Source organism: Oncorhynchus clarkii, chromosome 27, assembly GCF_045791955.1.
Source record: "Oncorhynchus clarkii lewisi isolate Uvic-CL-2024 chromosome 27, UVic_Ocla_1.0, whole genome shotgun sequence".
In the NCBI taxonomy this organism is placed as follows: domain Eukaryota; kingdom Metazoa; phylum Chordata; class Actinopteri; order Salmoniformes; family Salmonidae; genus Oncorhynchus; species Oncorhynchus clarkii.
This window is the reverse complement of record NC_092173.1, coordinates 14,110,226-14,125,569: the sequence shown is the minus strand read 5'-3', so window position 1 is coordinate 14,125,569 and position 15,344 is coordinate 14,110,226. Positions and strand designations below refer to the sequence as shown.

General features: G+C 39.8%; 1 protein-coding gene, 1 long non-coding RNA gene and 1 pseudogene across 2 annotated transcripts; 1 reads left to right on the top strand and 2 right to left on the bottom strand.

Moving 5' to 3' along the window:
• LOC139385421 (sorting nexin-19-like) overlaps window positions 1–3,759 on the bottom strand; it is a 35,663-nt pseudogene extending 31,904 nt beyond the window's left edge.
• A 5,193-nt stretch (window positions 3,760–8,952) lies between these two features.
• Window positions 8,953–12,938, top strand: LOC139385562 (L-amino-acid oxidase-like). Its single transcript, XM_071130732.1, has 7 exons — window positions 8,953–9,053; window positions 9,574–9,788; window positions 9,980–10,092; window positions 10,302–10,503; window positions 11,078–11,146; window positions 11,311–11,447; window positions 11,550–12,938. Exons 1-7 carry the CDS (start codon window positions 9,023–9,025, stop codon window positions 12,313–12,315), a joined length of 1,533 nt encoding a protein of 510 aa, XP_070986833.1. The 5' UTR covers window positions 8,953–9,022; the 3' UTR covers window positions 12,316–12,938.
• On the bottom strand, window positions 12,398–13,580 carry LOC139385571 (uncharacterized). Its single transcript, XR_011628964.1, has 2 exons — window positions 13,470–13,580; window positions 12,398–13,130 (listed from the first exon to the last, which is right to left on the bottom strand). It is a non-coding gene; the product is annotated as an uncharacterized lncRNA (long non-coding RNA).
• Window positions 13,581–15,344: the final 1,764 nt, after the last annotated feature.

Here is a 15,344-nt window from a genome sequence, read left to right as displayed (position 1 = left end):
TACACTGATTGAAGTGGATTTAATGGGTGACATTAATAAGAGATCATAGCTTTCACCTGGTCAGTCTGTGTCATGGAAACACAGGTCTATATATTCAGGTTTGGACAAATTACTTGAAACATGTAATTACAGATTACATCACAATTAAAGTAATTAGTAAAATAATTGTCAAAATTAGTAATCTAATCTGATTACTTTTGGATTAACGCCTTGGTAAACCAGCATCTGCTTCGTCAGTTTATGTTGCAAATTATCAATTCCATCTCTAAAGCTTTAATGCATGCTTCCCAGTCGAAACAGTTTGTGCATATATTATGACAACATTTTGCGACGTTTTGGTTCGTTTGGTGTTCGGCAGGAGTTTTTTTTTACTGTTTGAGCACACAAAATGTTTCCTTGAGGCTTGTCGAAGTTCGGGAGCCGAAGTCTACGCCCCTTTGTTGGTGATTGGTCAACAGTAGGGATTCTTCAATGAAGTGTTGTCATTCAACGACAGACGACTACTTTTCATGCACATCTTTTCACTTGAGAAATACTGCATTCAAACATCTTAGTTAGATGTCAAATAGCACGACTAAGACCTCCACTCCAAAAACATCCAAATTAACTACAGAGCAAACTGAACTTATGTATTCGGACGCCTTTAGTCTGCCAACTCAACTCCTGAATCCTTGAGCAAGTGCTGTCTCAACTTCATAATGCATATTCTTGATGAAATGGCATCACTAAAATGACAGCTTTACTGTCAAGTTCCAGAAATAGCTTTTCCAGCGCTCATTCTTTGATTTCGAAATTATAGGCTTACACCCAGCCACCAAACAGAATGTGGCCAGTAAAATAGGAAATGGTCATTTGAATGTCTGGCCCTCCCTTCATATAACAGTCTGGTATGTTGTCTCTGCCTGGCCGGCTCCCCTTTCTCTACTGCGATTCTCTGCCTCTGACACTATTACGGGGACTGAGTCACTGGTTTACTAGTGCACTTCCATGTCGTCCCTAGGAGAGGTGTGTCACTTGAGTGGGTTGAGTCACAGACGTGATCTTCCTGTGCGTTGGAAGAGATCTTTGTGGGTTATACTCAGCCGTGTCTCTGGGTAGTAACTTTGTGGTCTGTTGATATCCCTCTAGTGGTGTGGGGTCTGTGCTTTGGCAAAGTGGGTGGGGTTATATCTGCCTGGTTGGCCCTGTCCGTGGGTATCGTCGGACAGGGCCACAGTGTCCCCCGACCCACCCGTCTCAGCCTCCAGTATCTATGCTGCAAAAGTCTATGTGCCGGTTGGCTAGGGTCAGTCTGTTATATCTGGTGTAATTCTCCTGTCTTATCCGGTGTCCTGTGTGAATTATAAGTATGCTCCCTCTAATTTTCTCTCTCTTTCTCTCCTCTCCCGGAGGACCTGAGCCCAAGGATTATTACTCAGGACTACCTGGCCTGATGACTCCTGGATACCCCCGTTCCACCTGGTCGTGCTGCTGCACCAGTTTCAACTGTTCTGCCTGCAGATATGGAACCCTGACCGGTTTCACCGGACGTGCTACCTTGTCCCAGACCTGCTGTTTTCGACTCACTCTCTCTCACGCACCTGGTGTCTCAACCTCTGAATGCTCGGCTATGAAAAGCCAAATGACATTTACTCCTGCACCCTCTACAACCACAGTGATTATCAACTTTGTCACCATCCATGTTTCCGAACGACAAGTCTGGAAATATTTTCTTTGGTGCTTTCACATCTAAACCATGTTAATAAGATCAGTTAGAAGCTGTACAAAAGACACCCAGTCTAGTTCCACATGACACATGGAACTAGAACGCCTGTCATTGTTCGGATAACAATACTTACTTTTGAGGAGTTTTCGCAAGTCTGATTTCTCCTCCAAGCGGGTCTGTAGGTTGAGAAACTCACTATATCGCCGGTTGACCGTGTGATAGGCAACTGGCTGGATAGACCCTGGGTTATCAGAGTCCATTGCTGTTTCATCCTGAAAGACGTATGTATTAACACAAACTAAACTAGATTAATATAGACTAAAATATAAACAGACTAAACTTTTTCTTTCCTCTACTCAGTGTTCTGGACTTAAGACCAACACATATCATCAATGATCAGAACAAGTTGTGTTTCAGTAGCTTATATGAAGATACATATGTAACCTAGTCTTTTCAAACCAAAAACATGTAATGTTCTCCATACATCAAACAACAAACAGAGTCACCTTGCAATAATAACTCACCTTGACCGTGTAGAGAGTGTACGGAAGCCGGTGCAACGGTGCTCCTTGGCCATGATGGTCCCGGGGATGTGGAGGTTCTGGATGATGATCGGGCTTTCGCGGCTGCTGAGGGGCTTGAAGCTGAAGGAGGGCAGGGTCACCATGGGGGAGGAGGTCTGCAGAGGGGGCTTGCAAAGATTAACAGGTTCAGCCAGTCAGTATCCGATAGTTTCGTAAAGAAGGGGAGAAGGACATTGCACGTGATGAGCTCTCCGACCACAAATCTTCCCGCTCGGGTTTCCAGGTGAGGCAGAGGGACAAGGACATGCAGCAGCAGGTCAACAACAGCCCTGGTGTAGTTCACCTCCATGGCCAAGCTCTTCACAGCAACTGTGAGGTGTGCAGACCCGGGAGTATGCTTTCCAGAGGCTGTTCTCTCCATCCGGTTGCTTCTTCAGCTACGCCATGACATATTTGGCTCTCAGGTAACTCTGAAGGTGGCCGCCACACAGGTCCAAAACCCCCTGAGTCAGGACCTTACGGTCCACTCTTCTTGACCGACACTTCAGAGCCATTGCCATGGAGTACATGGCACTTTGCACCTCAACCTGAAAGTCCCACTCTGAGGACACTATGCAGTACCAGGAGGAAGTCTTGGATGATCTTGTGCACGGTGGTCTGTATATAGTGGTCTAGCTGCCGCTCACTCTCAGGCGAAGGAGGGATCCTTTCCAATGTGATGAACCTCTCCTGGTGAACAGCGCTGTTGCTGTCCAGGACAGCCTGAGATCCCAGCCAGCCCCTCAGGAGGCTTGTGAAGACACACAGCAGCCATACAATTAACAGTCAATGGAAGAGAATCAGCCATGTCAGAAGAGCTCCAAAGCCCAGTTGGCTCCGGCGTGGTCCACTGAATTGGGCCAACAGTCTCCGACTGAGTGTGAGACATGGCTCTTCATTTGACTTTTATATTCAGTGTCAAAAAAAAAATATTATAAGTAACGTTACATTTATTTCACATGATTTAGCTAGCAGTACATATGTGAATAGACAGCTAGTTCATTTATTCTCTGTGATAAACTGATTTGAAGAATTTGTATTATTGCCTGGCTAGCTAGCTACCGGTGCTAAGTTAGCTGAGTAGCTCAGGCTAGCAGCAGTGGAGTGGGCCTAGCTAGCTAGTTAACGTTATACTAACGTTAGCTAGCTACTGTACTAAGCTAGCTTGTTGCTATGTAAAAGTGAAAATGTTTAATCTAGCTTCATCTAACGATTTTGTAATGACACATTGACTTTACAATGAACTGATCATATGTTATATTACATTATTGGTATGATGGGATGTCGGGTTGCCTTTCCTTTCGTTAGCTTGCTACAGTAACTAACGTTAATAGCTGCTAGCCAAGCATTCCAATACTTTAGGCTAAATTACCCTAGCTCAATTTATTTTAGTCAATGTGCTAGCTGTATGTTTCTGAAAGTACGACAAGTAAAATTATACAAGCGGTCATGGCAACTGTATCACTTGCAAGAAGCAGGCAACGTCTTGTCTTTTTTTTTTGACAGCTCGGGCATTAGTTTGTTTACTTCCTGTATCCCTTGACCAGGGTTGCCAGGTCTAGCTAATATCTCTAGACATGATGCTTCAAAAGCTGACACATTTCTTGGGGCTCAGCTAGAGAGGTGTTGCCAAATTTATCCAATGAACTCCTTTTTCAATAACGTTATGGAGCGAATAAAGAAGGAATATCGATGTAATTTGTAACTACGTGGACTAAGATGCTAAATTCAGTTTTCCATCAAAATAATGATCATTCAGAGTTTCAGAATATATCGCAAGAAAATATAAAATATAATTTCCTTTTACTAAACTCGCCAGATCATTTTCCATCAATGCATGTCGATTTAACTTGATTTGACTACTATGATTAAGCAAAAATGCAAGATGATGTGTGGTTTATGGCAAATAATACCACGACTAGGGCTGTTCTTAAGACACAGCCCTTAGTAGTGGTATATTGGCCATATACCACAAACCCCCGAAGTGCCTTATTGCTATTATAAACTGGTTACCAACTTAATTAGAACAGTATAAAGTAATTGTCCTACCCATGATACAGGGTCATTGGTTAGAGTTAGCTAAAATCCTCTCATAACCTGCTACGAAAAGTCACTTTCAGTCGTAGTTTTACTCCACGTAGACACAACCTTTCTAAATGGACCAGCTAGAAGGGCCGGACATTATCGAAAAACGAGTGAGAAGCAAACTGCTGCAAAAAAATGTTGCTCAAGGTTTTTGCTATACTTACAGAGTACAGTTAAAGATAAAAACGAATTATTTATGTCAAGGTTAGCCAATAAATTCTCATTTCATTCAAGATATAAAAAAAGACAAAGGTGACATATTGTGGTCTAGGGTGAAGATGGCCTGTTGTCCGGACCTCTGGCAGTCTCTATGGGGGTACCACAGGGTTCAATTCTCGGGCCGACTATTTTCTCTGTATATATCAATGATATAGCTCTTGCTACGGGTGATTCCCTGATCCACCTCTACGCAGACAACACCATTCTGTATACATCTGGCCCTTCTTTGGACACTGTGTTTTACTAACCTCCAAATGAGCTTCAATGCCATACAACACTCCTTCCGTGGCCTCCAACTGCTCTTAAACGCTAGTAAAGCCAAATGCATGCTTTTCAAACGTTTGCTGCCCGCAGTTGTAAATGAGAACTAGATTACCTGGTTAAATAAAGGTGAAATTAATAAATAAATAAAGAGCTGGTGTAACTGAGTCAGGTTTGTAGGCCTCCTTGCTCGCACACGCTTTTTCAGTTCTGCCCACAAATTTTCTGTAGGATGGGGTCAGGGCTTTGTGATGGCCACTCCAATACCTTGACTTTGTTGTCCTTAAGCCATTTTGCCACAACTTTAGAAGTGTGCTTGGGGTCATTGTCCATTTGGAAGACCCATTTGCGACCAAGATTAACTTCCTGACTGATGTCTTGAGATGTTGCTTCAATATATCCCCATAATTTTCCATTGTCATGCCATCTATTTTGTGAAGTGCACCAGTCCCTCCTGCAGCAAAGCACGCCCACAACATGATGCTGCCACCCCCGTGCTTCATGGTTGGGATGGTGTCCTTCGGCTTGCAAGCTTCCCCCTTTTTCACCAAACATAACGATGGTCATTATGGCCAAACAGTTCTATTTTTGTTTCATCAGACCATAGGACATTTCTCCAAAAAGTACGATCTTTGTCTCCGTGTGCAGTTGCAAACCGTAGTCTGGATTTTTTAGAACAAGTCTCCTTTCTGTGCGGTGTGATGGCTGCGTGGTCCCATGGTGTTTATACTTACGTCCTATTGTTTGTACAGATGAACGTGGTACCTTCAGGCATTTGGAAATTGCTCCCAAGGATGAACCAGACTTGTGGAGGTCTACAATTTTTTTTCTGAGGTCTTGGCTGATTTCTTTTGATTTTCCCATGATGTCAAGCAAAGAGGCACTGAGTTTGAAGGTAGGCCTTGAACTACATCCACAGGTACACCTCCAATTGACTCAAATTATGTAAGCTTCTAAAGCCATGACATCATTTTCTGGAATTTTCCAAGCTGTTTAATAAAGGCACAGTCGACTTAGTGTATGCAAACCTCTGACCCACTGGAATTGTGATACAGTGTTACATAAGTTAAATAATCTGTCTATAAACAATTGTTGGAAAAATGACTTGTGTCATGCACAAAGTAGTTGTCCTAACCGACTTGTCAAAACTATAGTTTGTTAACAAGAAATATGTGGAGTGGTTGAAAAACGAGTTTTAATGACTCCAACCTAACTGTATGTAAACTTCCGACTTCAACTGTAGGTCAACAGTGCTGTTCTGATATATATTATTGATTCCACTACCCAATTTCTATTTAGAAATACAGTGTAAATACAGCACACTACCTCTTCTATTACTTCCACTACATGTTATTTTTTACTTTACTATTTTCATCATTATTATTGATTAATGTACTGCATTGTTGAGGGAGCTAGCCCATAAGCATTTCGCTGCACCTTTTATACCTGCTGTAAACGGTGACGAATACATTGGATTTGATTTGACTCATGTGGCTCTACTTTGGCTGTTGAAAGAATCTATTCTAGTGTTCAGCGGCTGCTCAGATAACCTGAAAAAATATCCACAAACGTCAATGTGGCACAATGTAGCGTGGGAAATGCTTAAATCTAGAATCCTTAAAGGCTACATCAATTTGTGAACTTAGAAATGAATGATATAAACAGTGGTGGGAAAAGTACTCAATTGTCATACTTGAGTAAAAGTAAAGATACATTAATAGAAAATGACTAAAGCAAAAGTGGAAGTCACCTAGTAATATACTACTTGAGTAAAAGTCAAAGGATTTTTTTTTTCTAAATATACTTAAGTCTCAAAAGTTAATGCAATTGCTAAAATATACTTAAGTATCAACAGTAAAAGTATAAATAATTACAAATTCCTTATTTTAAGCAAACCTGATGGCACAATAATAAAACATAAAATAAATAAATATGTGTATATATATTGGTGGATATCCAGGGGTACACTCCAACACTAAGATATAATTTACAAACTAAGCATGAATTAGTGTTTAGTGAGTCCACCAGATCAGAGGCAGTAGGGATGACCAGGGATTTTCCCTTGATACGTGTAGGAAGTGGACTTGGATCCTTTCAAAATGTAACAAGTACTTTTGGGTGTCATGGAAAATGTATGGAGTAAAAAGTGTATTATTTTTTATAGGAATGTAGTGAAGTAAAAGTAGTCAAAAATATAAATAGTAAAGTACAGATACCACCAAAAACTACTTAAGTAGTACTTTAAAGTATTTTTACTTAACTTTACACCACTGGATATAAACACATTGATTCTTGAAGAATATAACTTATAAAGGCCTAATGCACTTAGTTCAATTATTGTACCCTATCAAAACCCCAAATATAAGCTTGTTTTACTGAAATGTTTATAAACAATGTAAATGTAAACAAACCGTGTATAGCCTCAAAACATATTAAAACTATAATTTTGATATAATGGATGGTCAGTCTTTGCATCCATACCGACGGGAAAAATATTGTGGGAAGTGAGTTGGCAACTGGAGGGTTGCTGGTATCAAATCCTAGATGCCATTGCCTGCCGTTGTACCCTTGACCAAGGCAACAACAGCTTCCCGTTGCCCAACGTAGCATCCCCCCGCACCTCTCCAAAACCTGTATGTGTGTCTTTCGGAGGGGTTGGGTTAAAAGCGGAAGTCAAATTTCGGTTGGAACTTGTGTGCAATTTACCAATAAAGTGATCTTAATACATTTGAAAGTGGTTATATTTCGCCGTCGCTTAGTTTTTTACTAAAACAGATGCGGGGTTCGCTTTGTTATTGTTTCAATTAAGTATCCTAGCTTTAATAAGGCTCAACTGCCAATCTGTCTACAACACCCAATATAATAAAAGCCAGGTGAGCGTCAAAGTTTTAGCGTTCAATTCTAAATGACACCCTTTTCCCTTTGTAGTACACTACTTTTACCCATCCCAAATGACTTTTTTTTTGTAGTACACTACTTTTGACCAGGACTCACAGCGCAATGTATAGAATAGGGTGCCATTGGGATGCATCATTAATGCAGTCAAGGAAGTACGAAACATTTACTTTCGTCTTGTTCTTTTTCTGTTTATCATTTTTCTTATAAAGAGTAATATATCAATCAGGTTATTATGCATGGTGAAAGGTGCATTGTGGAGCACATCCATTGCATTATCACAGTTAATGTGTTGCTGACTGTTTACATCACATGAATTAAAAGGCTTATCAAGCGGCTTTTGATATGTATCCAATTCTCAATTAACGGAAACATAGGAATTCCAATGATGTAACCCTTTTGAAACCTTCACGTTTACTTTCGATTGCACTCCTCCTGCACTATAAACGAAGACAGGCTTATCATTTGACATCACACTAAGGTGAGTAGACGTTCTGATTGATTTAACCTAATTGTCAATGTATGTATCCAATTAAATATAACTCACTGTAGAATCTTATCTTCGAATCTTAAAATACAATTTCTCTATATCAGGTTAGGTAAGGCAAGGTGCACTTCAGGTGACACTAAAAACACTATAAAACATATATTATGTTGGTGGGAAGGGGGAAATTAGGTATGCTGGTGAATAGTAAACCTCGCTAATCTAATTTGTTCAGTGTGGTTGAATCTCGAGCCGGTGTCGGAAAATATTTATTTTCGACCTGAGGATCCCACATAGGTCACTCATTAACATACGTTGGGTGCAATTTCCAGTCTTTCATGGTGAGACGCCAACTTGTAAGAATCCTAGAAAATATTTAGGCTAAGTAATATAGCTAAACTATATAGCTCACAGATATTTGTTTCATTCATGCATATCGCTTTTGATAAGTTTCTATTGATGAAGGTGAGTGGTCTCCAAGGAAGGTAGCCTACCTATATCTCAGTTTGTCTGAAGGCCTAATTAATGATTTATTCATATATAGGTGTTTTAAGGTAAGTCGTTATGATATGCATGATTCGCAAATGAATGCTAATGTTCTTAATTTAATAAGCAACGAAAACAAATGTGTAACTTAATATTGGTGGGGTTCAATATTATATAACATATATAATATTAGTAAAACAAAGTCAATGACATTATCTAGACTACAGTACGTGCCTCCATGTTTTGTTGTAGGTTTCTATTTCTCCGGTGGGCGTGAGCATCACTAGAAAAGGGAAAGCAAGGACTCTGGGCTTAGGAGTCAAGATGACGCCCTATGTGGCGTTGTGCAAATATTGTAAGTATTTTCCTTTTTATTAAACACCATCTTCCTTTAGCTTAGTTATAATGACAAATTGACTTGTGTTCAAAGATCATAGCCTATATTTTTGTTTATTTGAATAATTTGTAAAAATGCATTGTTTCAGGGAGTCCAGACATACATTGACTCTACAATCAAAATAACAAGTATTGCGTCACCTTATGGGGCAATGCAAATGCAAATAAACATGTGATCATCTATGTATAATTGCAAAACAATACCTTCTGGTTTTGTAAAAATGTGTTGTTGAATTCCTACAAATCATTGGAAAGTAGTGAAGGGGGTGTTCAGGAACATTCTAAAAGTCATTCTCAATCTTGTTTTGGGATTTTGGGTGGAAATAAGAATAGCCCAGCAGACTGTATGCCATTCATGTATGTTGCATCTACTTTAATAACATATCCCTCTGTAGCCCTTTTAAAAATACATTTCTACATGTTTTTTTTATATTGTAAGCCTAAAGGCCTATTAAACATTTACTTTTGCTCTTTTCCAGTTCCTGTCGCTATAGTTGTGATCATAGTTTTCAGTGTCAATGGATACATTGAGGATCCTCTTTTTGAGTGCCTGCAAGATTCAGACTATGCCGAACTCCTTGAAATTGTGGACAGAGGTCTTCCCTTCACAAAGACACCCCGTCATATTGCCATCATCGGTGGTGGTATTGCTGGACTGACTGCAGCAAAGTTTCTGGAGGACGCAGGGCACAAGGTACGGTATCTTTTGTATCATTTACTGTATCAATGTCAACACAATTAATATCATTGACATATGCTAATTTACTTATGATTGACATAGTGAGAAAGGAATTTAGTGTCAGTATTGTAATTATCTGGTTATGACTAATAATAGACCTACAGTGTAAAAGGGGGAAACTGATAGCGTTTGTTTTTTTGGACAAGGTGACTTTAATAGAGGCAAGTGATCGAATTGGGGGACGGGTGGAGACCTACAGAAATAGAAGAGAGGGATGGTATGCAGAGCTGGGTGCTATGAGGATCCCTAGCTTTCACAAGTGAGTAAGGCCTGTTGTCCTATCACATGAAATAAGTAGCTACCTCTTATCCCCTGTCTTCATATGTTATTGTTCAAAAGAGGTCAAGCATCCTATCTCAAATGAATAATTATCAGATACTGGTGCATGTCCTCTAGAGTAGCATAAGAATGATAGCAAGTGTACTTTAACCATCAATACAATGTTAACTGGCATTTTTAATTCAACAGAATTCTTTTATCATTTTCATCAAAAATGGGCCTTGGACTGAATCCATTTATCCAGGATGACATCAACACATATTACCATGTGAACGGGTTGCTGCAGAAAACATACAGAGTTAAAGAGAACCCAGACGTGCTGAACTATCCCTTGACTGACAAGGAAAGGGGAAAATCGGCTGGTCAGCTCTTTGACTTGGCCCTGTGGAAGGTGTGTGCAAAGAGAGGGGGGGCTCCCACCATTCGTGTTGCAAAATAAATGTACACATTATTCAATCATTGCACCCACACAGCTTGCGCGCGTCAAAGAACATCTGTGTAGCCAGGCACTAAAATAGAACTTGGTTCTATTTTTGGCGCTTGATGCCCTGCAAGTTCCGCCTCTCCCATCTCCTCATTGGTTTTTAGGAGCATATACCCACGTGGGGGATTGAAAGATGAACTGAGGTCCACACTCCAGTCGGTGGTGGTAATGCACCATAAAGTTGGTTGCCAACCGCAATATAACGTCCAAAGAAGAAGCCTGGAAGGAGGAGAGATTACTAGAAACGAACTCTGTTTACCCTTTTATCTGTGGATTAATTGTCGGGAGTAGAGGACCTTGTGCATTTCAGGTAAAATAACAACCCAATGTTTAAATTAGATGGCACACGTGGACGCACGCGGTCTGGTCAGCATGTTTAGACTCCTGTGGTGGAACACTGTGTAATGTTAAATGTTGTTATATACAGGTATGTGTCACATAACAGTTATAACAAATGATTTATACAAATTATTTGTTGTAGATAAGGGATGATATGAAGACAGCTGGCTGCAAGGCCATGTTGAGAAAATATGACTCGTACTCAGTCAAGGTAAGAAAACACTTGGTTGCTTATAGGTAACCATTAGACAAGATGCAGGATTATTGTCAGACTCTAAATTGGTAGGCACTTTGCCACTTTCCTTACTAGAAACAGGAACAAATGTATTTAAATATCTTTATTCAGCCATTTTAATGAGTGTTGTTTTCTGACAGGAGTATCTAGTGAAGGAGGGGAACCTGAGTCGTGGTGCCCTGCGCATGATTGGAGATATCCTGAATGAGAACAGCCTCTTCTACGCATCACTTACTGAGATGCTGTATATTCAGTCAGATATCAATGACAACACTGTGTAAGAACACTACTATGCATGTACAATCAAATTAGACACCCCGTCCTACATCTAGTGTTTGTTAAGTAGTGTATTAAAGAAGTGGAATGTTCTGCTTTTCAGCTATTACGAGATCACTGATGGGTTTGACCATTTACCGAGGGCATTTTACCAGGCCCTCAACTGCACTATCCTTCTCAACTCCAAGGTCCGACTCATCAGTCAAACCAGCAGCAATGTGACCATATCCTACCAGGACTGGCGTGATCCATCCTCTCTGACCAACCTCACAGTCGACTATGCCCTGGTGACAGCTACAGCAAAGGCCACCCTCTTCATGGACTTCCAACCCCCGCTGTCACCCCAGAAGATGGAGGCCCTGCGGTCCGTGCACTACGCCAGCTCCACCAAGGTGGTCCTCAGCTTCAGCGAGAGATTCTGGGAAAAGGATGGTATCAAAGGGGGGAAAAGCATCACGGATCTCCCCTCTCGTTTCATCTACTACCCTAGCCACAGCTTCCCAGGCACGGCTGGGGGGGCTCTCCTTGCGTCCTACACCTGTTCCGATGACTCCACTCTGTTCCAGGGGGTCAGCGAGTATGAACTGAAGGCCTTGGTGCTGGATGACCTGGTAAAGATCCATGGGGAGGCTATACGACCTCTCTGCACTGGAGGGTTGGTGAAGAAGTGGGGGCTGGATCCCTTCAGCCTGGGGGCTTTTGCCATTTACACACCTTACCAGCAGACGGACTACGCCTCAAACCTGTTCAGGAATGAGAGCAGGGTCCACTTTGCTGGGGAGCACACGGCACTACCTCATGCTTGGATTGAGACTGCCATGAAATCTGCACTAAGGGCAGCCAGGAACATCAGTAACCTGGAAAGATAGACATCTGGGGCCTGGGCAGATACATTTTTATTTTGAATAGCTTGAGAGGTTGAATGTTAACAAACTAAATTACGAAATCCAATGGCCAAACCAAAAACGATTTATTTTGATAAAACATTTTTAGTACTGTCTGATGATGCATTCGGTAGTATTCATGTGTTCTGCTCTACTCAATATGAATGGCACAACATGATGAGAGGAGTGTTGACGAAATGTTCAGCAGAACTGAAAATGTTTACTGGCCTATTTACAAGTCCTCTTCAGGGCACAATGTTCATACTTTTTCCCCTTTCGAACCTGTTATTTTTGTGTGTGTACTGTTTTAAAATGGCAACTTTGTTAAATAGCCTACAGTATTGTACAAAATAACTATGTCAAATGATGTTGTCACACAGATGTTGTAGAGATGTTGTGAGTAGCACTGTGTAGGTGTAGTTCTTGGGCCTATTTTTTCTTTTTTTAAATTTAATAAAGCTGTATTGCAACCAAATACTTTGATTCTCTAGCATGTCCAATAATTGTACTGTGGCATATCATCATTTTAGGCAATGCTGTTATGGGTTCGATGCATAAGAGAAAACATAATGCACAGTTCTCTTACAAAATAAAAACATTATAGCCTATTTCTCATTGTCCAGCTCCCATCAATGGGCACCCTTCTGCACCATCTGCGTGAACCGGTTGGTTATAGACAAGGTAGTGTCAATGAAGCGGTCAACACAGCTCACGAGGCAAGCCTCTGTCCGTGAATCCATTTTTGAACTCGGGCTCCCCTCCATGCACTTGTCGAGACAAACATCTGTGAAGTTATGCACCTTCAAAAGAAGCAATGAATCAGCTAAGTCAACTTCCATGTGGAGATCTCAAAACATAAATAGAAGATTCCGTAATCAATTCGCAATTCGGTTTGTCCATTCTGAGAACACATTTGATTGTATAATAAAAAATCAAATGCAAGATACAGTTCAGAATAGTTAATGTACCTAGCTTTAGTTGGCTAGCTAACTTCGTAGCATAACTTCTGATGTATGGAGCTAAGCTATCTATCTGGGCCTGAAACTGCGCGTTCTGTTGTTCAATTGCGATCATCCTTTGGAGCTCTGAAGCATCAGCCTTTTCTGACGAATTTAAATCAAAGCCGTCCATTACAGTACCTAGGATTGGTTACAGTCGGGTTAATTCAACCGGTAGAGCTGATAATGACCTTCTCTGTAGGCTTGTGCGTTTGCTGCTCAGTGGTTTGTTGTGGGTTTGCTCTATTACGAAGATAATTGACTAACACATGAGTCATGACTCTCCAATATTTTCAATGTTCAGCCTATATTTTATGTAAGGCCAACCCATTTTTTCTAAAGCCACAATATCTAACTTTTTGGGCTACTTGACCAAATTCACATAGAATTGTGAGTTATAGATATATAATTCTCATTGAACGCAAGTCTAAGAAGCGGTATATCTGTTCTGTGTGCGATATTCCTATGCTTCCCCTTCTAAAGTTTTGTTTTTGCTATTTTACTTTTGGTTTTATACACCAGCTTCAACCAGCTGAAAATACAATATTTTTGGATATGGAAAATATATTTCACAGCTGTTTAGATGGTACAATGATTCTCTACACTATACTTGCTTGTTTTGTCACATGAAATTAGGGGAACTATTCAAACAGGAAATGGCGGAGCATTTTCTGCATATTGCACCATTAATAAAACAATGTGAACGTTTTAATAATAGGATACACACATGCAATCTAATGGATAGATTCTGTTCAGGGGATAGTTCACCTAAATTATATATTGGGTTTCTTACACTGTAAGCTTTATTTGGACAAGATATGGCATTTGAGGCACAAATTCAATGCAAGTCAATGGAACCTAGAATATATTAGCATTTTCACAGTGGTGGAAAAAAGTACCCAATTGTCATTCTTGAGTAAAAGTAAAGATACCTTCATAGAAAATTACTCAAGTAAAAGTGAAAGTCACCCATTAAAATACTACTTGAGTAAAAGTCTAAAAGTATTTAGTTCTAAATATACTTAAGTATCAAATTCCTTATGTTAAGCAAACCAAATCGCACAATTTTCTTGTTTTTTAAAAATGTATTTACATACACTACAACACTCAGATCTCATTTTACAAACGAAGCATGTGTGTTTAGTGAGTCCGCCAGATCAGAGGCGGTAGGGATGACCAGGGATGTTCTCTTGATAAGTGCATGAATTGGACCAGTTTCCTGTCCTGCTACATACTTTTGGGTGTCAGGGAAAATGTATGGGTGTAAAAAGTACATTATTTCCTTTATGAATGTAGTGAACTAAAAGTAGTCAAAAATATAAATAATAAAGTAAAATACAGTTACCAAAAAATTTTTTTTTACTTTAAAGTATTTTTACTTAAGTATTTACACCACTGAATTTTCACGCACCAACCTAAAGTATCTCAAAATGGATTGTGTAACTCAATGAAGTCACTTACAGATGATTTATGAAGGATGGAAATGAAGGACGGAAATGCAAAAATAGGTACCATTGACTTCCTTTGGATTTGTGCCACAAATGCTTTATTTTTTTATTTTTTATTGAAACAGTAGCCAGGTAAAGAAAACCAAAGCATTGATTGCCGTCGTACCTTGTCCATAGACTGCTTAAATTCTAAGGAAACCAATATGCCATTGTTTAATTTGTTTAAACTATCCCTTTAATATAATCACTGCTATCTATTCAGATTAAAAGGGTAATCTGCAGTTGCTATATCCATTTTTTTATTTATAATTTAATGATGTACTGCGGTGTACCAATAGATTTTTTATGAATGTAATTTAAAAAATACCTCATTAGCTTAGTTCAACTGTTTTACCCCATCAGAACCCAAAATATGAACTTGTTTTACTCCAATGTTTGTAAACGAAGTAAATGTAATCAGACACTATAGCCTCAAAACATAGTTAAAACTATACCTTTGAAATCATGAATGGTCAGTCCTTGCTACCATATCTCTGTCTATGAATTTGAGAGTGGTTAAATTTCTCTA